The 24139-nt window shown below is 36.3% G+C and overlaps 1 protein-coding gene across 8 annotated transcripts in view; it reads left to right on the top strand.

Moving 5' to 3' along the window:
- Positions 1–24139, top strand: part of WDFY3 (WD repeat and FYVE domain containing 3) — a 271299-nt gene that overhangs the window by 152572 nt on the left and 94588 nt on the right. For all 8 annotated transcript variants that reach the window (XM_045820302.1, XM_045820298.1, XM_045820300.1 and 5 more), the window contains 12 exons: positions 2572–2743; positions 3539–3753; positions 5586–5698; positions 8308–8539; positions 9721–9821; positions 9992–10210; positions 13562–13743; positions 14533–14764; positions 16290–16450; positions 18969–19080; positions 20820–21010; positions 22088–22240. In XM_045820302.1, coding sequence (XP_045676258.1) covers positions 2572–2743; positions 3539–3753; positions 5586–5698; positions 8308–8539; positions 9721–9821; positions 9992–10210; positions 13562–13743; positions 14533–14764; positions 16290–16450; positions 18969–19080; positions 20820–21010; positions 22088–22240 — 2083 coding nt within the window. The remainder of the gene's footprint in view (positions 1–2571; positions 2744–3538; positions 3754–5585; positions 5699–8307; positions 8540–9720; positions 9822–9991; positions 10211–13561; positions 13744–14532; positions 14765–16289; positions 16451–18968; positions 19081–20819; positions 21011–22087; positions 22241–24139) is intronic.

The following is a 24139-nucleotide window of genomic DNA, read 5'->3' as shown; positions in this document are numbered from 1 at the left end:
CATAATCTTTTTCATTATTATTCATTATCCAGAAGGAATAATGGAATAGGATATAGCTGAACAGTGTTTAATCAGAGTTAGAGGAAGTACAAACAAAATGCAGAATAATAACCAAGACACTCCAGAACTATCTGGAATGGAGAAAAAGGTGGCAAGTACTAGTTATCATTAAACATGGTACCCATTACTTAGTGCCTCTGCACACTAAATGATAATTTCTGTGTATGTGTGCTCGTGCATGCGTGTATGGGCTTAGTTTGAAATATGAAACAGCAATCAATTATTGTAGGTTTTAAAAGAAACTGCAACATAAAAATTAAGTAACTCATTTTATTCTGTATTTGAAAATTGTTAGGTCTTGCTTGGAAATTATCCATTTAATAAGCTTACTATAATCTCTAAATTTAAAAAGTGGCAATACTTACGTTGATAACTAAGTGACTTAGTAAGAATTAATGCTATGTAATTCTTATAAATATAGACCTAATTTAGCCCTGGCTGGTGTAGCTCATGGATTAAGCCCGGGCCTGCAAACCAAAAGCTTGCCAGTTCAATTCCCAGTCAGGGCACATGCCTGGGTTGAAGACTAGGTCCCCCAGTAGGGGGTGCATGAGAAGCAACCACACGTTGATTCTTCTCTCCCTCTCTTTCCTCTTCCCTTCCCCTCTCTCTAAAAATAAATAAATAAAGTCTTTTAAAAAATAGACCTAATTTTAGTTAATAAATACCATGTTTTAGATTTATACAATACTTGAAATATGTTTCTAGTTTGAGAAAAATGGATGGATTTCTGTATCAGGATATTGTTTCCTCATGTAAGATTTTTTTAAAGGCTTACTACTGTAATAGTTATCTATTAGTAAAGAGTTTGAGTATATTCATAGTTAAAACTCAAATCTATATTAAATCTGGAAATTCAGAAATAATTTTGGAAGGCCTATAGCTTAAATATTCAATTAGAATCTATGTTTTTCCTCAAGTATGGGTTATTGTTTTATGTGTAATGAAAACAGTCTTTATGAAAATTCTTAATGGTTAGGAATTCTTATTATACTATAGAGGAATTAGGAATCTTTTTCTAGATGGGACAAAATATTTTAAAGACTAAAAGGAGTAACATAGGAGGATAGCTATTGATAATAAGCATTTAGTAATGTATCTTAACTTAGAAATTAAATCTTTCTGAACAAAATCCAAAAAACAGGGAGTTGAAAAAATTAGTGGGTGGAAGATATTCTGACTTTAAATAAACTAAGAGAGTCCCTGTGCTTTTTTTATACATGAAGCTGAATACTTTCGTAGTCTCTATTAAAAAGAAAATGGCACTTTAAAAAAAGAAAGAAAGAAACCTGGCAGTGCCAATTCTTTGCTTCTAAATCACTGACTTAAAGCATCTGTTTCCCAAGCTGCTCTTGTGCCAGAGAGCTGAAACTGCACTGCTCTCAGTGACACAGCTCAGCACTAGACAGATTATGCTGAAACCAATTCATTGAAACAAAGAGCTTCCATAGGCTAAAGCCACAAGCATCTATTTTCTAGAGCCGAGATACAAAATGTACAAGACTTATGAATTGTAGGAGAATAGTATGAAATAGAAAGTGGAGATCATTGATGAGAAGAAATGTTGTATATTTAGGACATGACTAGGCTTTCTAATTCACAAGAGCTTGTTATATAAAGTATGCTTCTAAGTTTTTAAAAATTGTGACAAATATTTTCAGTGGAAGGAGAGAGAATGTAAAAGACGGTGAGTATAGTTCCCAATAAGCTAAAGGAAAACTCCCTGATGCTAATGGTGGCTAAGATTCTGAGCCAACCCTGGCTCCACTGACCCAGTTATGGAGTAGGCCAGTTTGGTCTTGTTCTTGATTCTGTTACCTATGGTTTAAAGCCAGGTTAAAAAAACATAAGTATTCAAAAGGTAACAATTTTATTGAGGGATTTAACTTAACTTGCACTCTCCTCACCTATTATCAGAACTGTCACCTTTCCTAGAGCTATGATTTCACCTATTCACTGTAGATTCACCTATTTACATCTTCTGGTACCGGTGCCTTTCTTTTTTTTTTCCCTAAAAGCTTTATTGAGATATAACTGACATATAGCACTGTGTACATTTAAGGTGTACAACATAACTTCATTTACATATATGGTGAAATGATTATCGCAGTAAATTTAGTTAACATCTATCATCTCATATAGATACAATAAAAAAATGTTTTCCTTGTGATGAGAACTTTTAGGGTCTACTGTCTTAGCACCTTTCAAATATATCATAGAGCAGTGTTAACTCTAGTTACCATGTGCCATTCTTTAATGAAACTATCCAAAGAGTAAATGGTAAAGACATATAAGAGCCTAAAGAAAGTGACCAATGAATTGTCTATATGTGACTCATTGGAAATTGACAGTATATTGCCTTTTTATATCCCAAACTTAAGGCATGTCATAGCCCAGCCTTGAATTACAAGGCTTTTTGCTTATCAGTGGATAAAGGAAACAGATGAAGAAAATGAATGGAGAATGTGATTGGAATTAAATACCAAATTACCCTTCTTTCTCTTGTCATAGGCATGCATATCATTGTGTTTCAACTCCTCCCATATACCCTCCTAAAAATGACCCGAAACTACATGTGGCAACTTCATCTCTCCAGAGTTCCGATGCTGTCATCATCCATCCTGGAGCCATGCTTGCTATGTTGGACCTCCTGGCCTCTGTGGGGTCAGTGGCACAGCCAGAAGTAAGCTTGTATATGTTAGCTCCTTTATATCTCATTGAGTGACAGGCTGTGAGTGTGACTGCATGAGAAAGGGATCGGGGCCCAGAAAGTAATATGGAAAGTAATATGAAGCCATCTGTTTCATATACCAAAGTGGGTTAAGGAAAAAATATAGAGAGTTTTTCTATTAATTTTCATTAATTTAAATTAATTTTATTACTTGTCTTAATGATAGCTATGAATGTTCTAGAATATAATTCTTTTCTAGTGTGAAAATTACTGTGTTTTTCCTTGTAAATCCTGCTTCACACTGGAAGTCATTAATAAGTAGTACAGAAAGAAAAATGATTGAAGATACCACTTTAAAGCTATGTGTTTTGACTTGTAGCACTCAAGAATTTGGATGAACTAGAGTTTGGTTGACAAATTTTGTTAAAATATATGGCCTCTAAGGCTTGAAGTGTCACAAATGTAAATAATAGGACTTCCTTTAGACTGATTATTTACCCACTGTGGAAGGGCTCTGCAGCCACTATTTCTGTAAAAATAAAAATACTATTATTAGGTATATGGTCATATAATATAAAAGACTTGAAATAGAATGGAGTCCAGCTGGCTGTTCTTGTAAAGTGTGGATAGGAGTTGTGTGCCTCGATCTCTTCTGGACTTGCTGTATCTCTAAGCCAGCTGCTTAAAACATCTGAATGTGATTTGCATCATGTTGAGACCTCATAGTAAAAGGTGCGCTTTGTGTGCAGAGAACTGTCACCTCTCTCATTAAGAATGCCCTGGTGGTGTGGATTTCTTTAACTTTAGCATGCTTTGGACCTTCAACTTGCTGTGGCAAATATTTTACAATCCCTGGTGCACACAGAAAGAAATCAGCAAGTCATGTGTGAAGCTGGTCTTCATGCACGACTGCTGCAGCGGTGTAGTGCTGCACTGGCTGATGAGGACCATGCACTGCACCCACCCCTCCAGCGGATGTTTGAAAGATTAGCCTCTCAGGCTCTGGAGCCCATGGTGCTGAGGTCAGTAGTTCTCTTTTTCACATTGCAGTATCCACAAGTAGTAATTAGTAACAGTAGTTCTTAGGGCCTTTATATGCAAGAGTTCCTGCTTTAATAGACATATATTCAAGTATCTGTGGGAAAAACCAACAGACAACAAAAATGGGCAAAATGCTCAAAGAATAGCACATATAAACAGGTAAGTCTAGTTGTTAATGAACAGAAGATGTTTCTGTTTGTTGGTTTTTTCTTCCACTTGAATTCAGCAAACTCACTTTGCCTTAAAAATAAAGTCATACTATGTCTATGACTTGCATCTACTTTAAGAACTTTTTATATGTAAGAACTCCTTTAAGAAATACTTGTTTCACTTTATTATTTTTAAATAATGATAGATTCAGAGGAAGTTGTAAAGTCAGCTCAGAGAGGTTCTATGTCCCCTTCACCCAGTTTCCTCCAGTGCTTACAGCTTATGTAACTATAGCACAGTATCAAAACCAAGAAATTGGCATTGGTACAATGTAACCACGTATGCTCTGGTTCCTTGATGTTGACGACATGTGTAGGTTTATATAACCACCACACAAGATACCACAGAGATCTCCTTGGTGCTGCCCCTTTACTGTCATGTTCATGCCCCTGCCCCCACAAACCACTGGTCTGTTGCCCATCTCCATAATTGTGTCACTTTGAGAATGCTATACAAATAAAAGCATAGTATGTGACTTTTGAAGTTGTCTTTTCACTGATCCACCTTTGAAATTCATCTAACTTTTTGTGTATCAATAGTTTGTTTCTTTTTGTAGCCAAGTAGTATACCATGGTATAGATAAACCTTATGTAGTTTAAGCTTTCAAGAAATATTTATTTTTAAATAACCTTTAAATGGAAGACAAACAGTGTTCTGTGTTTAAGGGATGAAACAACATTTTTAAAAGTATTTTTCTTAAGATTACTTAGCCAAACAGATTTAATGTATGTCATCTTGTCCCTCCTTATAAAAATACACTTACCACTTACATATCTTGTCACTTAAAATATTAGTAGCCCTCTTGGTAAGATAAATTTTTTTCTGCTACCAAAGTACATCTTTTTCATTGTTTTTTTAAGGAACTTCCTTAAAAATGGTTGTACTTTATATGTAATTTATATTTTTTAAGTAACTCCAAACTAATGATAGATTTTTTAAAAACCCATGCAGTAAACAATTAAACTATGTTGTATCAGCTAGTTGGCTAGGCCTTGATAACACCAAGGTGAATTAGACAGTCCCTACTCCTTCCATCATGTTATGGATATGATCAGAATCCTAAAATACTGAAAATAGCATGGGTATTTTCCTCTGATGCTTTTTGGTAATCTGCTACTTTAAAAGTAGAGAATGAGTGGGAGAGAGACTGTCTCATACCCAGTTGTAGTATTTTACTAAGTGACTTAAATTGCCTATTTAGATAAACAGCAAGCAACAGAAAGCAGCCATTTGGACTTGCTCAGTTTTCACAGCTAGTGAACTCTCAGAAGGTCACATGATGGTACTGGTAATCCAGTGCTAGTGAGCCATAGGTGATAAACTAATTGCATGTCATTGCATTCTACATGAAAAGCTAGCAGAGGACACGTCATATTCCAGAAAAACATGCTCCTTAGATTTCATTTTCTAGCCCTTCACAATATTCTGTTTTTCAGTCTTGGTATTTAACACGTAAAATTAACATTGTATTTTATTTTAAAATAATTGTTGGGATTACTTTTGTATTTTAAGTAATGTGGTTTATTAAATCAAATATTTTGTATATTTGGTTTATGATTTATGTAACATTCTCAATCAAGAAATAACTTTGTTTTTTCTTTAGGGAGTTTTTGCGTTTGGCCAGTCCATTAAATTGTGGTGCCTGGGACAAAAAATTGCTAAAACAATATAGGGTCCACAAACCAAGTTCCCTGAGTTACGAGCCAGAGATGAGAAGTAAGTTGACCTTTGAACTTCCTTCTTTTGGTTTATTTTAAAAATGAAAATCCCGTAGGGGATAAATATTATTTCAAGAAGTTTGACTGTGATAAAAGAAAGTAGAAGAGTTTGTTGTTATCTGCTGTCGTTTAATGGAGAGACACAAGAGCTGGTTGATTAACTGATGCAGGTAGGGAAGGGTTCATTGATGTGATAAGTGAGATCCAGAGGAGATGAGAATTGTCTCCAGAATAACCCTGGGCTTGGATAGGGTAGTATTCTTTCCCAGACGGTCCATAATTACTTTGCATTTCTCTAGTGGTCCTTCTTGCCTGGACTAAAGAGTGGTTGATTGGAATATTAATAGACCATGGGTTTGCAAGACAGCTGCTGCAGGAAATTTTAAAATGCTAATAAAAGTAGTTGAGATACACCAAGCAGTATAGGCTAGATAGGGAAAGATGTGAAGCCAAGCAGCTAGTGATAGGCTGGGAGGAAAAGGACGGATCACTGGACTGGAGAACAATGGCTCAGTCAAAAAGCAAATGTAGTCAGATAACAGGAATGAGAAAACTGGAGGAAGGGGGTGGGACGATGGCAAACAGAATTGGAGCAGTGAAACAAGCAAAGAGGACTGTGCCCAAATTGTGACTGGTGTTAAGTAGAGGTGAAGCTCATTGGAGGAAACATAATCACACAACTGAAACTGAGCTGTTTGGTGGTTTGTTCATGTGGACCTCAGTATCCTCAGTGCACTGTAAGAGTTCATACAGAGAAGAAGACTGAGAAGGAAGTGCCAGCAATAGGAACTGGCAGTTTCATAGAGAGAGGGAGCAACTGATGAGGGAGCCTCCAGGGAGAAGTTTTGCATCAGGCGAATGGAAGGGTAATGGCAGCCTGGGTGTAGCAGAATGCAGGCACTGCTGACTCATCTGGCATGATCCTGGAGAAGCAACAGACTCCATCCACTCAAGGGTATGGGCAGTGTTCTCAGTTGACACCTCAGTTGCACTAGATTTCCTCCCATTGCTAATTTTGTAGTTTTGTTGGTCCATCACTTTATAATTTATTTGGTATTCCTGTTAGCCATGATGATAAGGCATTTGTTTTGATGGATTGAAGTGACCATTACTATTGAAGCAGGAAAGAATAAAACTTAGAAAACTTAGTAGAATGGCTGCTGTGCAAGAATGTAGTGATCACTTAGTTCAGCCCTTTTTTTCCAGGTGAGAATCAGAATAAACAATCGTTATTTCAATCTGGATTTTTTCCTCCTGTAAAACTTTAAGATCTTCTGAGTTTCAGCATAATTTTATTGGAAAACAAAAAGTATTGCAGTTTTTATATCAATATACTAGATATGTATGTATATTTTTGTTATTGTTATTATTGTACTTTACACAGTTCCTTAGAATTGAGTTGTGATTTCCTTTGTAAAGAATAAAAACAAAAATAGTTTCTTTTTCTCAGAGAATACTGAACTGTTTTTATGGTTGCCTAAGCTTAGCACATTTAAGAGGGTAACAGTTACATTCATATAGTTTATCTCAAGAGAATATCTTTTTCATTACATTTATAATGCATTTCTCAAAAATAGAAGTTTGTTTAAAATTTGTATTTTCCTTCTTGAAATTATTATTTACATTCATATAGGAATTGTTCAATTCAAGTACTTTCATGATCACATATTTAATTTTTTAAGGATTTTATTTATTTATTTTTAGAGAGGGAGGGGGGGAGCGAGAGAGAGAGAGAGAGAGAGAGAGAGAGAGAGAGAGAGAGAGAGAGAGAGAGAGAGAGAGAGAGAGAGAAACATCAATGTGCGGTTGCTGGGGGTCGTGGCCTGCAACCCAGGCATGTGCCCTGACTGGGAATTGAACCTGCGATACTTTGGTTCGCAACCCACACTCAATCCACTGAGCTATGCCAGCCAGGGCTATTTATTTATTTTTAGAGAAAGGAGAAGAGAGGGAGAAAGAGAGGGAGAGACATTGATTGGTTGCCTCTCACATGTGCCCCAAGCAGAGACCAAACCACAACCCAGGTATGTGCCCTGTCTGGGAAATAACAGGAGACCTTTTGTTTTACAGGACAACCTTCAACCAACTGACTCACGCTGGTCAGGGTGACATATTTAATTTTAATAGTTGTAAGAGAAGAATTAAAAATGGGACAGAAAATGAGAGAAGTTTCTGCTATTTATCTCTGACTTTTTTCATAAGATGACTTGTTTCCATTATAAATGTTTTCAGCAATTTTGCTTTCTTTTCTTAAAGAGAAATAATAAATAACTTTGTGGCATAAAAGTATAACCTGTTTTTATAAAAATTATTAATTATAATTTATAATTAAATTACATGTAACAGTGGCTTAGATAGTGGTTATTGGTGATTTTTGTTTTTATTTATATTCTAGCCTCCAACATTTCTATAAATATGTTTATTTAATAATAAGTAAAAAAGGAAATACATGCTATTTAAGTTTTAAAATAAGTACATTAACTGGATAAAAGCTTTGATGTTTATAATAAAATTATTATATAATCTGAAGTGTGATATTTAAACATAAATCAGCCTTGTAAAGTCATTATTATAGAAACATACATGCTATTTTTCTTTGACTTACAGGCAGTATGATCACATCTGTGGATGGTCTGGGTTCTGATAATGTTTTCAGCTTACATGAAGATAATCATTACTGGATATGCAAGAGCCTGGTAAAATGTGCAGAAGGAAGTACTGTACCTCTGACCCGGGTAAAGTGTCTGGTCTCCATGACAACTCCACATGACATCAGACTTCATGGGTCATCAGTTACTCCGGCTTTTGTTGAATTTGACACATCCCTTGAGGGGTTTGGGTAAGGAATTTGTAAGATAGCCAAGCCTTACTGTATTATTTTATGACTCTCACTTGCTTTTGAAAAATAGATCTTTGGTTTTAAATCTACTTGATTAAAATATACTACCTGTTATATATTTTCAAATTATTGAGTTATTTGACCATGTTATTTTAAGATTTTTAGATTTACTTATTATACCAAATAAATATATATGGTATTAAAGTTATTAACCTAAAGCCCAAAGTTCAGATCTATTTGTAAATTTGATTTTTGTAAATAAAGTTTTACTGTAGTGTAGCCAACTCATTTATGTATGTATTTTCAATTGTTTTCATGCTAGACTGGCAGAGTAGAGTAATTGTGAAAGAGACTGTCTGGTCTGCAGAGTGTAAAATATTTATGGTCTGGCCCTCTCGAGAAAATGTTTGCCAACCTCTGATTTAGTATAATAAATGTATACATAATATGCAAATTAAAATCTAATTAAAAGCTCTTTGAGTGTTATCATCATCCTTTCATCAAAATACCTAGGTTAGGCTCTTATGCATTTAATATCCAGTGACTCTCACATCCAATGGGTGAATACTTTCAAGTGGCAAAAAGGCAATAGTAGCAGAAGCAACAATAAGTAAACTATAGAGAATCTAGAAGAGTTTATAAAGTCTGTCTTCTTGAAATGGACACACATACTAATAGAATAGATCTGTGTCCAGTTATTTGTGGGATTCTTATACATTGATCTAAAACTATAAATTATCTTTTAAGAAGATTGTAATGGGTTATTTAACAGTGTATTAAAATATATTTGGGAAATGGCAAAATGAACCACAACAGTGGCAACAGAGGAGAGTGACTCACTGGACAGAGACACAAGAGAATTTTTCTCCAGTAATGAAATTGTTCCAGTGTCTTGAACAGGGGTATATATTGGCACCTTTACCATATGCAATTTATACTTGTTTTTTTTTATAAAGTTTAAATGAAAAATGATGCTATTGAAGATTTTTAAAGTATATCTTTCCATGTTCTCACATAATTAAAAGAAGGGAAGAACTTTGTTAGGCATGCAGATTTATTCCGTAATCTGTTATCCCTAGGTACTCCTTAAATAATGGCAGTTTATTTCATTGTGGTAAGTGCATAGTGATGACACACGAAAACAGTTGAACTGTAATATGTACATCATCTTTTTGTAATAGCTGCCTGTTCCTGCCCAGTTTGGCCCCTCATAACGCCCCTACAAACAGTGCTGTTACAACAGGCCTTACGGATGGGGCTGTGGTCAGTGGCATTGGTTCTGGTAAGTATTACTTCCTTTGTTTTTAAGAATGTTGTTTTTTGGGTTTTGTTTTTTTTTTCCAGTAGATTACGTTGTAGTTCAAGTTGATTGCTTTTAATGTTTGTTTTTTTTAACTGTAAACATGAGTTAATACAAACTCTTTCACTGTTATTTTCATAATTTTATTTTAGGTGAAAGATTCTTTCCCCCTCCATCTGGCTTAAGCTACTCCAGCTGGTTTTGTATTGAACACTTTAGTTCTCCTCCAAATAACCATCCTGTCAGACTTCTGACGGTTGTGCGTCGAGCAAATTCTTCTGAGCAGCATTATGTGTGCCTTGCCATAGTTCTATCAGCAAAAGACCGATCTCTGATTGTTTCCACCAAAGAGGAACTACTCCAAAGCTATGGTCAGTATCTGTCTTTTTCTCTTTGCTTCTTGTGATCATTAAAAGTATTAACATTCATTAAAATATTCATTTTTAAGGCTCATCTGGTAATTCTTTTCCAGTTTAAATTATGGAACAGGTTATATGAAATCTTGAATGTATTGTTTACCAGTGAATTTTAAGGCACTTATAAAAGAGACTTAGAAAAACAGTGGAGAGAATCTCCCTTCTCTGGTGTAGCTCAGTGAATTAAGCGCTGGCCTGCAAACCAAAGGGCTCTGGTTCAGCTCCCAGTCAGGGTACATGTCTGAGTTGCAGGTCAGGACCCCAGTAGGGGGCACACTACAGGCAGCCACACATTGGTGTTTCTCTCCCTCTCTTTCTCCTTCCCTTCGCTCTAAAAATAAAGAAATAAAATCGTAAAAAAAAAACAATGGAGAGAATCCTTAAAATAAGGATTCGTTTCTACTTGCCAAGAAATCACAGCTTTTGCTAGGAAAGCAGGTTGCTGGTTTGGTATTTTTTTTTAAAGACCGGTTCTCAATTATCTGGTCTTCATAGATTTTTAATTCTTCATTTTTATCTGTCTACCTTACAAGAACTATAAGTTCTTGCATACAGTGCTATATTACCTTGGTAATCTAGGCCACCCTGCCTCCTAAAGCAGTGCCTAGCACAGGTTAGGCCCATAAGTGTTATTTAAATATAAATGAATGGACAAGAAGAAAGAAAAAGAAAAAAAATATGGATGGCTATATAGACTTCTGGCCAAGGTGGAGGTGTAGGTAGACACACTGTGCCCTCTCGCACAACCAAAAGAAAGACAACAACACACTAAAAAACAAAAAACAACCAGAACTGACAGAAAATTGAACTGTATGGAAGTCTGACAACCAAGGAGTTAAAGAAGGAACATTCACCAAGACTGGTAGGAGAGGTGGAGACAGGCAGTCAGGGCGGAGAGGACTCACAGCAAGGCAGCAGCTGGAGGACCAGCTTGGACAAGGTGATAGCTGGTGGAGCAGGCAGTCCTACACTTGGGTGCAGATAAACTAGGAGGAACAACTGGGGAACGAGACAGACTGCAGAACCCAGGGTTCCAGAATGAGGAAACAAGCTTCAAAACCTCTGATAGTAAAAACCTGTGGAAGTTAAGGTGGCGGGAGAAACTCCTAGCCTCACAAGAGAATTCATTGGAGAGACCCACAGGGTCCTAGAATGTACACAAACCCACCTACCCAGGAATCAACACCAGAATGGCCCAATTTGATTGTGGGTAGCAGGGGAAGTGACTGAAAGCTGGCAGAGAGCAGACCAAGTGGCACTGTTTCCTCTCATTCCCTTCTCCCACTGACAGTGTCACAACACAGCAATGTGAGGTGCCCCGCCCTGATGAACACCTAAGGCTCTGCCCTTTACTACGTAACAGGTGTGTTAAGACCAAAAAAAAAATGGCCCAAATGAAAGAACAGATTAAAGTTCCACAAAAATACAACTAAGCAGCAAAGAGATAGCCAGCATATCAGATGCACAGTTCAAAACACTGGTAATCAGGATGCTCACAAAATTGGTTAAGTATGGTCACAAAATAGAGGGAAAAGTGAAGACTATGCAAAGTGAAATAAAAGAAAATATGCAGGGAGCCAACAGTGAAGGGAGGGAAACTGGGACTCAAATCAGTGGTTTGAAGCAAAAGGAAGAAAGAAATATTCAACCAGAACAGAATGAAGAAACAAGAATTCAAAAAATGAGGAGAGGCATAGGAACCTCCAGGACAACTTTAAATATCCCAACATCCTAATCATAGGGATGCCAGAAGAAGAAGAAGAGCATGAGATTGAAAACTGATTTGAAAACATAATGAAGGAGAACTTCCCAATCTGACAAAGGAAATAGACATCCAGGACACTCAGAGAGTCCCAAAGTTGGACCCAAGGAAACATACACCAAGACACATTGTAATTACATTACCCAAGATTAAAGATAGGAGACAATCTTAAAAGCAGCAAGAGAATAGGAGACAGATACGTACAAAGGAGTTTCCATTAGACTATCAGTTGGTTTCTCAAAAGAATCCTTTTAGACAAGAAGGGGCTGGAAAGACGTATTCAAAGTCATGAAGAGCAGGGACCTACATCCAAGATTGCTCTATCCAGCAAAGCTGTTATTTAGAATGGAACTGAGAAAATTTTTATTAGTAATATTTTCTACAGTCTGTTAAATAGGGGTAGGAGAGGGAAGGATTCCTGGTTTTGTCTATACTTTTGGTCTTTTGTTTTTTTCTGCATCCTTTGGTGTATACAATTAGACCTTTCAAAGCTGTTTGACCCTGATTTTTACCTACTTTATTTAATTCTGTTCCTATATTAGGTCACCTACAGAGAAGATTGTCTTTTTACTAGTCTTAACTCATCAACAGATATATATTCTGAATTGTTTTTAAAATATAATCTTGGCATTTTAACATATGCAGATATTTTAAGATTAAAAAATAGAAATTAGTATTTTTCTGCATATAATTCAAACTTTTCATTTCCAGTATATTTACTTATATGTGCCACTTATACTGAAAAATGATGGGTCTTCTCTAAGTTACATGGTTATGGATTCGCCCTTTTACAAAAAGGGTGATGAGTTTTTAAAATCTGGATTTTCAGTGTTACCCTGCCCCTTCTTGAATAGTTAGGAAAGGTAAATTAAGTTTAGTTAACATTACAACTAAATTAATAATAACCTATTATTTCCTAGCATGATCTGGCAACATACTGGGTAGCTCAGGGAAGCCAGATTGTAGTCAGGAAGTGATTGCAGAATGTTAGCAAATCACCAGAATTATCTGGAGAAGCAGGAAACTTGGATAAACAAATACTTTTCCATTCCATATCACCTTCTTACTACCAGCTATTGTCAGGTGAGGGTCAGGACTGTACAGGCATAAGCGAAGAACAGACAGTTGCCCCCTGGTATCACTGAGCAGTGCATATAGCAAGAATCAAATATTTAATTTTCTTGCTTCTTTTTCTAATCAATGCTATAAATAAATGTATGTCAAAGTACAATTTAGAAAGACCTTCTTTAACAGACAATGATAAGTAATAGTGGACTAGTCTCTTTTTGTTTAATTTTATTTATTGTTTTTATTTTACATACTATTGTTTGGTTATAACTACATGTATTTTGAGCAGAAGAAAGCAAAAGTGTATCCCAGGTTTTACTTTTCACTGCAGATAAAATTACTGAACAGATAGGGTATTTTCATTTACACCATCATCATATTATCCTAACAAAGCCAGGGTCTACAGATGAAGAATTGTTGCAATAAGGATGATGAGGTTTTGTGGTTTTTTTTTTCAATTTCCTCCTTTGTTTTAGTTGATGATTTTAGTGAAGAATCCTCTTTTTATGAGATTCTCCCATGCTGTGCTCGCTTTCGATGTGGAGAACTTATAGTCGAGGGGCAGTGGCATCACCTGGTCCTGGTGATGAGCAAAGGCATGCTGAAAAACAGCACCGCAGCCCTCTACCTTGATGGACAGCTCGTTAGCACCGTGAAGGTAAGCATGCCTGTGCTTAGAAATATCAACCTGCTTTACAAGGAAGTAGAGGGTGTGTTTGTGGGTGTGTACATATGTGTGTTTGCAGGGGTATTTTTTAAATTGTCTCAATTTTAAATTGACCTTCGGTACCCATTCAGACAATATGTTAGAGGCATGCGGCTAGCTAGTTCGTATCACTTTATTAGAGAAGAATGAAAAGGAGGGGTTACAAAATAGCCAAGAATTAGTGAATGTGTCAGTGATTGAGCCAGGCTGCAAAGTGCTTTTTTACAATAGAGAAACAAGTTGAAGCATACCTAAATAAACTGGGAATACACTATTTTTGGTCACTTCATTGTTTTTATTTTATGCAGTCCAGTAGATAAGAGCTGGGGTTGTTTTTATTCATCTTTGCTTTCAGACCACCCAGCTTAGTCCCTATTAATAATAATAGGTATTATTGTATGTTGAATGAATGAGTATATAAATACTACTTTAGATAGCTATACTGAAGTAGTCAGGAGAGAGGCAAGAGCTGAAGTAACCAGTAACAGTATCCCTTTTGAATATCGCCCTTTGTAGCATTATTTAGTTTATCTGTATTAGAGAGTTGAGTAACACATTTCCAACTTCCATGTCAGGTTCCAGAATATTGGTCTGCCCTTGTGTTTCTTGACACAAATGCTTTTGTACATTTATAAGGTTGTATGACCTTGAGATAATGAAAATACACACCAAAAATGCTTATTTTCCTGGGGGAGAATTTTTTTTGTCATAGCTTACACATTGGCTTTTGTTTCTTTCTAGCTTCATTATGTTCACAGTACTCCTGGGGGTTCAGGCTCTGCTAATCCACCTGTGGTCAGCACAGTCTATGGGTACATTGGTACTCCACCTGCCCAGCGCCAAATTGCTGCACTGGTTTGGCGCCTAGGACCCACACATTTTTTGGAAGAAGTTTTACCTTCTTCAAGTGTTACCACCATTTATGAGCTAGGACCAAATTATGTTGGAAGCTTTCAGGCTGTATGTATGCCATGTGAGTAACTTTGTTTCCTTCTTAAAGTTGTATAAAACTGAACTCCTACAGTGTAGATGGATGAATTAAGTGCATGTGTGTTGTATATAAGATTTACATTGTTTCTCTAAAAAGAATAAAAGGGACCTTCTCTTCCACGTTTCTAACATGATGCTGTTGACCACTCACTCCTCTTCATAGTGTTCTCCTCTACCAGTCATAGTGTACTTTCCTGATTTTTATTTTTCCTACCTTACCACTAATTTTCCAGTTTCTCTTATTGATTCTAAGATGTTGGTGTACATTCTCATTTGAGAGTCTAACCTCAGCCTTCTATTTTCTGTAAATTTCTCCTATTACATGAAACAGTTTAAAGTGTACCGAGAAAACACACCCATATATTCTTTAGGTTTGAGCAGTTAACATCAGTTTTTCTCATCCCTTTATTCCAGCTGTTCACTTCTTGTTATCCTTTCTCCCAAAAAGAATTTAAAATCAAAGGAACTGATGTGAAGCTAGAGTTCCTTTGTAGTATTCTTTTCAAATAATATCTTCCATCCCCTTTTTCCCATTCTACCAAAGTTCTCAGAAGTTAGAATAAGTATATTGTAAATGGTAATAACCCTATGGCTAAGTAATTTGTCTTTCACTCATGCCCTTGATTTAGATAACACTATAGTAGCTAACACTCACGGAGCACTTAATATGTGCCAGGTAAGTTAATACGCATGAAGGACATAGCTGTTCTGAGCCTTTCACATTCATCTCCTCAAAATACTGGGAGTTAGGTGCTGTTGTTATCATTCCTGTTTTATAGATGAGGATACTGAGGCATGGGAATATATAGTTCACACTGCTTTTTTTGTTCAATCCTCACCTGAGGATATATTTATTGCTTTTAGAGCAAGAGCTAGGAAGAGAGAGAAAATGGAAAGAGAGAGTGAAAAACACATTGATGTGAGAGAGAAACATTGATTGGTTGCATCCCATATATACCGCTGCTGGGATTAAACCTGCAACAACCTTTTGGTGTACAGGACAACACTTGAATCAACAGAAGCACCCAACCAGGGCTGTCACACAGCTTTTAAGTGATGTAGCAGAGTTTCAGACTTAAGCCATACAGCTCCAAAACTTGTGTTCTCAGTATACTGCTATGCTGTATAAGAATACAGAGAGGCATAAATAAGGATTCTCAGTGGGGAGGAGGCCTAGCACTACAGAGCTCTTGGGCATTACACTCATTGTAACTCTCGTTTCCTTTGAACCTAGGGGAAGTGTTTTGTGATATGTTTTGTACCAATTAAAACTCTTCCTTTATACTATGCTATATGTTAAGCATATTTTCAGAGTAAAACTTGGAGTATAAGCTCTGTGGCTATGTGATTTTCTAGTTAAGGAAATAAATGAAGAGCTGAAAATTAAATAAAATTTTTCCAGTTTAGCTCCGTTCCACTTTAGAAGATTTTCACATCTGCCAATATAAAAATAAAAATAAATACTTATTAGAATAATGATTTTGAAAAGGATTATTTTTCTTTTAAAGGTAAAGATGCAAAATCCGAAGGCATAGTCCCATCTCCTGTGGTGTTAGTACCAGAGGAGAAGGTGTCATTTGGCCTCTATGCACTCTCTGTGTCTTCCCTAACGGTGGCAAGAATCCGGAAGGTGTACAACAAATTGGACAGCAAAGCCATTGCTAAGCAGGTAAGTAGAATGATTTCCCAGTAAGCTGTGGCTGATTCTGGAGAGATGTTTCAGAACTTCATTACGAGTCCCACCCAAGGATGAGGGGATGCTGAAAACAGTGCCTTTCATGTATTGTTTGTATTTGGTTTCTTTGGCTTTGCGTTTAAGCCAAAACATGTTTAGATACTAGCTTAATTTGGGAAAGTAAGAATAGTCTTCTAATTGCATGGTTTATATTCTTATGTTCTTATTGGTTACTTGAGAAATTGAACTTAGAAAACTAAAGAACACAATTGCTATTTCTAAGACTACAACTTAAGGTTTTTCTGGATCACCTACTATGTGCATTATTTTGTTCAGAACACAGCAGTGGAGAAAAAGAAGAGTCCTGCCTTTATTGTTTTTACATTCTCATGGGAGAGACAATAATAACTAAAGAAATTACTTAATGATAGAGTATGTTAGAAGGAAAAGAGTGCTATGCAGAAAAACAAAGAAGGGAAGGAATAAGAGATAAGATTATAGTTTTAAATAGGATGGTCAGGGCAGGCCTCACAGAGACTCGAAATTTGAACAGATTTGGAAAAAGATGAGGCAGCATACAGTGAGAATATGGGGAAGGGATGTAATGTAAGTGTAGGGTGGGGATGTAGCGTGTTCCAGAAATACAAATGCTAATGCCATGAGGAAAGTGCATGCCTAGCACAGAGGCCCATGTGACTAGAGATAGTGAAAATAGGCTTGGGCAGCAGGGAAGGAACTCGAAGAGGTAGTGGGGATTCTGTTGTTAGAATGTATAGGCATTTGTGAAGGTGTTGGCTTTAACTGAGTGAGGTAGAAAGCATTGTAGGGTTCCAGACACAGGAATGAAATGTTACAACTTTTAAACCAGGATTACTATGACTTCTACTGAGAATAAATTGAAGGGAGACAAAGATAGAAGCAGGGAGACCAGTTTTGAGGCCAGGGCAATAATAATTTATGTGGGAGATGATGGTGGTCAGAACTGGGGTGATAGCAGTAGCCATGAGCAGATCTGAGGTATATTTTGAAGATCAAGCTTAGACTTTTTTATGCTAGATTGGCTCTTAATTGTGAGAGGAGAGGAGTTAAGGATAACTCCAAGGTTTTTTGCTCTAACAATGAGGAAGATGGAGTCATTTTTTCTGATTTGGAGAAAACTACAGGAAGAGTAATTTGGGAATAGGAGGGGATATTGAAGATTGTATTTTGGAAAAGTTTGAGAAGCATATCAAACATCTTAAAGGACATTGGATGGACATAGGAATCTGGAACTGAGGGGAGGGGCTTGAGTGTCCTGGATATTCATAGATGCTGTTCAAAGCCATGAGACTAGGTACATTTGCCAAAGTGCAGATGTAGATAGAAGAGAGGAAAGATTTTCAGAGTGAGACCTGGATATTCCTGTGTGATGGAGTTGGAGAGATGAAGAAGAACCAGCCAAGAAAACTGAAGAGTAGCAGCCAGCAAAAAAGGAGGAAAACTTAGGAGAACTGACCATTGGATTTCATAAGCTGGGTTTTCTCAGTGTGTGTGCTTCACCAGCTGTTCTGGTTGATAAGGGGAGATAAAGCCCAAAGGGAAGGGAATCAAGGCAGGGATTTGGGAACAGTAGTTATTGACAACTCTTGTGTTGAGGTTTGTATGTGAATATATTTACCATCTTCTAAGGAACACAACAGTGCATAAATTTAGTTCTACAGGTACCAATAAAATTAAAGTCTTAGGATTGCATTTGCTTGAAAGCACGTTGTGTATGTGCATGTCTTGGATAATTTATGTGACGTTTACTTGGATATGGAGTAAAGCTAATTATGTTCACTTATCAGAAATACTGTGCAGCAGTAAGTGATCAGAACCTTTAAACCACAATTGAGTTTCATTCAAAAAGACCCCTGAAGCTGTGTTTCCCAAGACCCCCTCACCATCTTCTCAGTAGCTAACTTTCTGTGAATTAACACACTTTTGAAAGTATTTGCACGTTAAAAGAAAGAATGCTTATGTTTTTAAGAGGAGAGAGAGAATATGTATTATCATTCATTTCTTTTTTTTTTTTTTTCCAATCCAAATGTTCATACTGAAATCCTGCCATTTGCAACATCATGGATGGACCTAGAGGGTATCATGCTAAGTGACCTAAGTCAGAGGGAGAAAGACAAATACCACATTATTTTACTTATATGTTGAGTTTTTTAAAGTCAAAACAAATTAATAAACAAAACAAAAACAGACTCATAGAAACAAGAACAAACTGATGTTTGCTGCCTGGGTCGGGGGAGTGAGTGAAAAATGTGAGGGGGAATATAGTCATTAATAGTGTGGTGACTTTGCACCATGACAGATGGCTATTAGATTTAGTGTAGTGAGCTATCGTAAGTTATATAAACGTCGAGTCATTGTTGTACACCTGAAACTAAATACAGCATTGTGTGTCAGCTGTACTTAAGTTTAAATTTTAAAAATGTTCAGACTGTTCTTCTATAGTTATATTTCCTTTTCCTTTCCCATTCTCCAGTTAGGCATTTCCTCCCATGAAAACGCCACTCCTGTCAAGCTGATACACAATTCAGCAGGGCATCTTAATGGGCCTGCCCGGACAATTGGAGCTACTCTGATTGGATACTTGGGTGAGTAATGACCTTTATTGTTCCAAACTGCTTTATTTACCTTCAAATCTGCGTTCACTTTCCTCACTTAAGGGGTGATTCATCTCTACAGTGCTGACCTGTACTGTTTTTGCAATAGTTAGACATTAATGTAATTATCTCAAACTCCAGTCTGCTTAAAAAAATTGTAACCTCTATAAAATCCCATTAACTTTTCCTCTCTTGTCAGCACTGATGAGCACTGACTACATAGTTCTGTATAATTTGAAGGTAAATGTAATAGTACATTTAGGGACAGATATTGATGGTCGTTCCAAGATTTGGTGCAGCCATGGTAGTGCCCATGAGTGCTTCTGTTATTTGGAAATGAGCTAGAAGTAAGAGCTTCAGAGTGAAAACACTGAGAATCCAACTCTAATAAAAGTCAGAACTGGTAGGAATTCTGCAGAGCCTTGTACCTGATGTCTGCTTAAAAAGAGTTGATTATTCTTCGGTTAGATAGTGTCTTGAGGCATAATCCAATCACGCCTTCCAAAATTCAGAGCCAGTGATTATATATTTTAATGTGCACATCAGTTCATAATATTGGTTCCTTTTTAGGTTAACAAGAACAGTTAACGAGCTAATGTTATGCTGGCCAGAATCCTACCTGTTTAGCCATCCCTGTGAAATTTTATTGTCCCAATGATGTGCACGTAACTTTGTTTTTCTTTTCTGATCATGTTATAGTGGTAGAATAGTTTCCTTTATGCTGAAGCACATGGTGGTTTCTTTATCACATCAGCAAATCCTTACTGAGCTCTGCTCTATGTCCTTTGCAGAATGACAGCAGCACTATGGTACAGCAGAAAGAGCAGTGATGGAAGAGTTCAAAGATTAAGGTTCCAGCCCCTGCTCTATCAGTGTCTGGCATTATGCCAGGCATTTGTGTTCTGCAGACCTCAGTTTTCATACCTACAAACTAGTAATTCAGGCCCTGTTTACCTTGGAAGGTAGTTTTCAAAACCCAGTGCTATAGGTATGAAAGCACTGTGAATACTGCAAAGCACATAGAAATATAAAATGCATATTAGTTATATTTTTAAAAATCTCAATCTTGATCAGACAGCAAACAACATTCAAACAGTGACTTTTTAAAAAAATGTTAGGAATGTAGATGTGAAATTTTTTTTTAATTGACAAAAAGTTAGTTCCAGTGCTGTTTCCTCACAATTATGCTCTCTCTTCTGGGATCACTGTTAGACACTGCTTGGATTACATAACTGGGAGAAGCCCTGAGCGATGGTCAGTAATGTGCTTCGCATGGCTTATCTGTAGAGAATATGTCATCCTTGCAAGGATGGCCTCTCCATCCCATTGCCCAGTTCACAGAGTTAAAGTGCTTTTGTTCCCCTCAAGTTTATTCCCCAACAGTTCCTTGTGAGGCATTCTTTCTTTTCTCAGAAATGCATTCCCAGCACGTCTGTGCTTTTGAGTCTTAAGTTTCCCAAAACCACGTAGAAACATTTGTGCTTTCTCTCAAACCCAGCTCCTCTCTACTTGCTCCTTCACTCCCACTCTTCTCTGAGAGTGTAAGTGTTCATGTTTATTGCCTTCTCCCAAATTCTACCATGAAGGTTTTTTTAGAATTTTTATTTTAGGATTGAATAGTTTTTTTTTAAGTATCATTTATAATTAATTAAATTTTCTTAAGATGATTTATTCAGTTCTTGTTTAATTGGGGATTTTGTTTTAATTATTTTTCACTGTCTTTTAATCAGGAGTAAGAACATTTGTCCCTAAGCCTGTTGCCACTACTTTGCAGTACATTGGTGGAGCTGCAGCCATCCTGGGCCTGGTGGCCATGGCTTCTGATGTGGAAGGGCTCTATGCAGCAGTCAAGGCCCTGGTTTGTGTGGTCAAGAGTAACCCACTAGCCAGCAAGGAAATGGAAAGAATCAAGGGCTACCAGGTTTGTAACCATAAAGCTTTTCTTTCACTTTACTTTTCATAAAAATAAAATCTAATTTTTATTATTCTTATTTTTTTCAAACTCTTAAAGAATTATGTTACCAAGTAACCTTTAAAAGTTAGTAGTTTTTATTAAATGAGTACATGAATTGTTTTCTTTATTGTGGTTTATCCTTGTTCTCCTGTCTCATCAAATCCCACTTGACCTTTGTAATAGGCCATGATACTTCACTATAACTTTGATATATTTGAAAGTATTTTCAGAACAATGGTTTGGTAGTTTGGAATTATTTTTCTTTATGGAAATAAGAATAAAATTAAATAGGGTCATACTACCACCTGCCCTAGAGACTGCCAGATCAGTAATAGATCCAGAGCTCTCCCCATTTTCCTTATTTTGCCCCCACACCCAGTCATCTTTTACCCCCAGTCCCTCATTTACCTAGAGGAGGTGAGAGCCCCCATATAATAGGTGTGCCAGTGCTAGTCTTGGATTAAAAATATGCAATGTTCATATATCCACAATTGCTAATAAGTTTAAGCAGCAAGTTACTTGTAAGAAGAGAAACAGGTATTTGGAGAAGATTAAATCCCTCTGGTGTAAATGAAGTACAAATGCCTTCTCTAGCTTTAGCCAATAGTTGATTGGGAGCAGATGAACTATTTATTACATGGGTTTTCTGTGGATTTAATCACACCGTTTTGATAAGTGTTTTGTTTTGCAAAACTCTTATAATGATTCATTGCAGCATTGTTTATCATAAAAAAATAGGAACAACCTAAATGTTGCAGTAGTATTAGAATGACTAATAATACTGTAACCATTTCATATAACAACATATTCAACCTTTTAAAACTGTAATTATGAAAACTATGTTACAAAAGAAAAAATTCTTTTGATACAACATTATGTACAAAAAATAGAAAACTATACATATGATGACAACAACAGTTTAAAATTTATAAGTAGATTGAAAGGGTTTATATAAAAGTGGATATATGTATATTGATATGTGTATGTTTATTTATATATAGTATGATTGATTGATAACAAGCATTTGGTATTGCTTTCTTTTAGTTGCTGGCAATGCTGCTTAAGAAGAAACGTTCCCTTCTTAACAGTCATATTCTTCATCTAACTTTTTCCTTGGTGGGAACTGTTGACAGTGGACATGAGACCTCCATCATTCCCAATTCAACTGCTTTCCAGGACCTACTTTGTGATTTTGAAGTATGTACCTAAATACTAACTTCTAATGTATAATCAGTGAACCCATTTCTTATTCTGTATATTGACAGAGTTAACTATTAAACAGTTTTGTCCCTTAGATGTGTTCTATAATTTTATGATTCTCATGTTAATATCATTAGTAAAATATGAAAAATGGGGTAGCGATGGGATTCCTTCTCCCCGAGGAGATTCAGTTTTACAATCAGTATAGAAGTGAAGTGGCACAACACACAGACCTAACTTGAGCTAATGTGCTGCTTCCTCTGGCATTACAAAAGGCAGACATATTTTCATCAAATAATTCTGATAGAGACTTTTCCTTAAAAAATAGGACCTAGTTGTAGAATTTCGGTTAATAATAGCTCCATAGTAAAACATCATTCATTTTGCCAAAGTAACAGGTTTTTATTTCTGCTGTCTTATCATAAACCACTTCTACCCTATCTTCTCAAAGCAACACTTAATCTTGCATATCCTTTGTCAATTAAGTTCTTATTATTCCCAGCATTGTTTATTCCCATCACTATGTATTTTATAAGTACAGGGTGGAGCAAAACTAGGTTTACAGTTGTGAGTATGTGAAACAGTTTATTCTTGAATTATTTGTTAATTATTGTATAATTTTCTATAGGAACAACTGTAAACCTATTTTTGCCCCTCTTGTATATATATGTATCTCCCCCCATGAGACGATAGGCTTTGTGAGTGCAGAGATCATATCTAGTTTCTCTTCTTTATATTCCTACCATCCAGAATGGTATCTCGTACTTAATATTGGCTAACTATAGTGTCTAGGCCCTAACTCTTCTTTCTCATAGTATCTGTAAGCTCTGTCTTGACAGTTATTTTGAGTCCTTCACAAGAAGGCTGTGTGCCCTAATTGCTTTGCTGAAACTTTACTTTGAAAGCTTGTAGCGGCCTGGCCTTTGTACTCTGTACAATGAACTCAGTTCTCAGTATGCACAGCTCTAGGTACATGTGACGCAGCCTGTTTCCCTCTTCTTGAATTTCCTGGTTCTTTTGCTCCTTTTCAGGTATCACTATCCTGGTTCTAATTTTTCTCACTACTTTTCCCACAATTGCATGGCCTGAAAATTTTATTATTTTAGATAAAAGTGTCCAATTTCACACCCTTATTTTTTCTGTTATTTGTTGTTTTTCTTTCCTTTAGATTCTCACCCAGTTCTGCAGCCTCATCTCTAGTTATTTCTCAAATCTAAATCTGTAGTTTGACATCTGAATGCCAGAGTTATTTCTGACTTTTTGCTCAACATTTTTATTTTTATGTCCCAGCAACACCTTAACATCCTTCCCTAAATTAATTCTTCCCTCTAACTTCTGTTTCTATTATTAACAGCACCATTCCCCCAGTCACTGAGGCTTGAAATTGAAAAATCAGCTTCTTGCTTCCTCACTGTTTATAAACAGTTCAATATCAAGTTTTATAAATTCTACTTCTATACTTTAGATAGTCCACCATTTTTGTTTCTACTGCTATTAACTAATCTAGGTCCTAATCAATTCTCCTTATCTCACATCTGTTGCTTTCCCTTTCCTCATTCCATCCTATATTTTTTTATCTCATTCTTTCTAAGACATAATTATATCAGTTATTTAAATAAAAACTTTCAGTGATTTCTCCTTCCTACACAATTAAGTACATGTTTCTCAGCCTGACCCTCAAAGTTCTGAAAACAAACCTCTCATTCTTTCAGCAAATGTCTGTTGAGCATCTTTGAACTAGGCATTGTATTAGGTACTAAGGATGTAAAAATAGAGTTCATGCCTCAAGGCATTTAGTCCATTAGAAAAGAAAAACAAATCAATAAACAATTAACAACTTGTGAAACAGACAAAGCTATGCAGAAAGAAGTATGGGACAGCTAAGGCGCCCTGCTT

The sequence above is a fragment of the Phyllostomus hastatus genome, unplaced genomic scaffold (genome assembly GCF_019186645.2).
Source record: "Phyllostomus hastatus isolate PE091 unplaced genomic scaffold, TTU_PhHast_1.1 phas_scaffold_39, whole genome shotgun sequence".
NCBI lineage: Eukaryota > Metazoa > Chordata > Mammalia > Chiroptera > Phyllostomidae > Phyllostomus > Phyllostomus hastatus.
The sequence above is the reverse complement of the archived record's forward strand: the minus strand, read 5'-3'. Positions and strand labels throughout refer to the sequence as shown.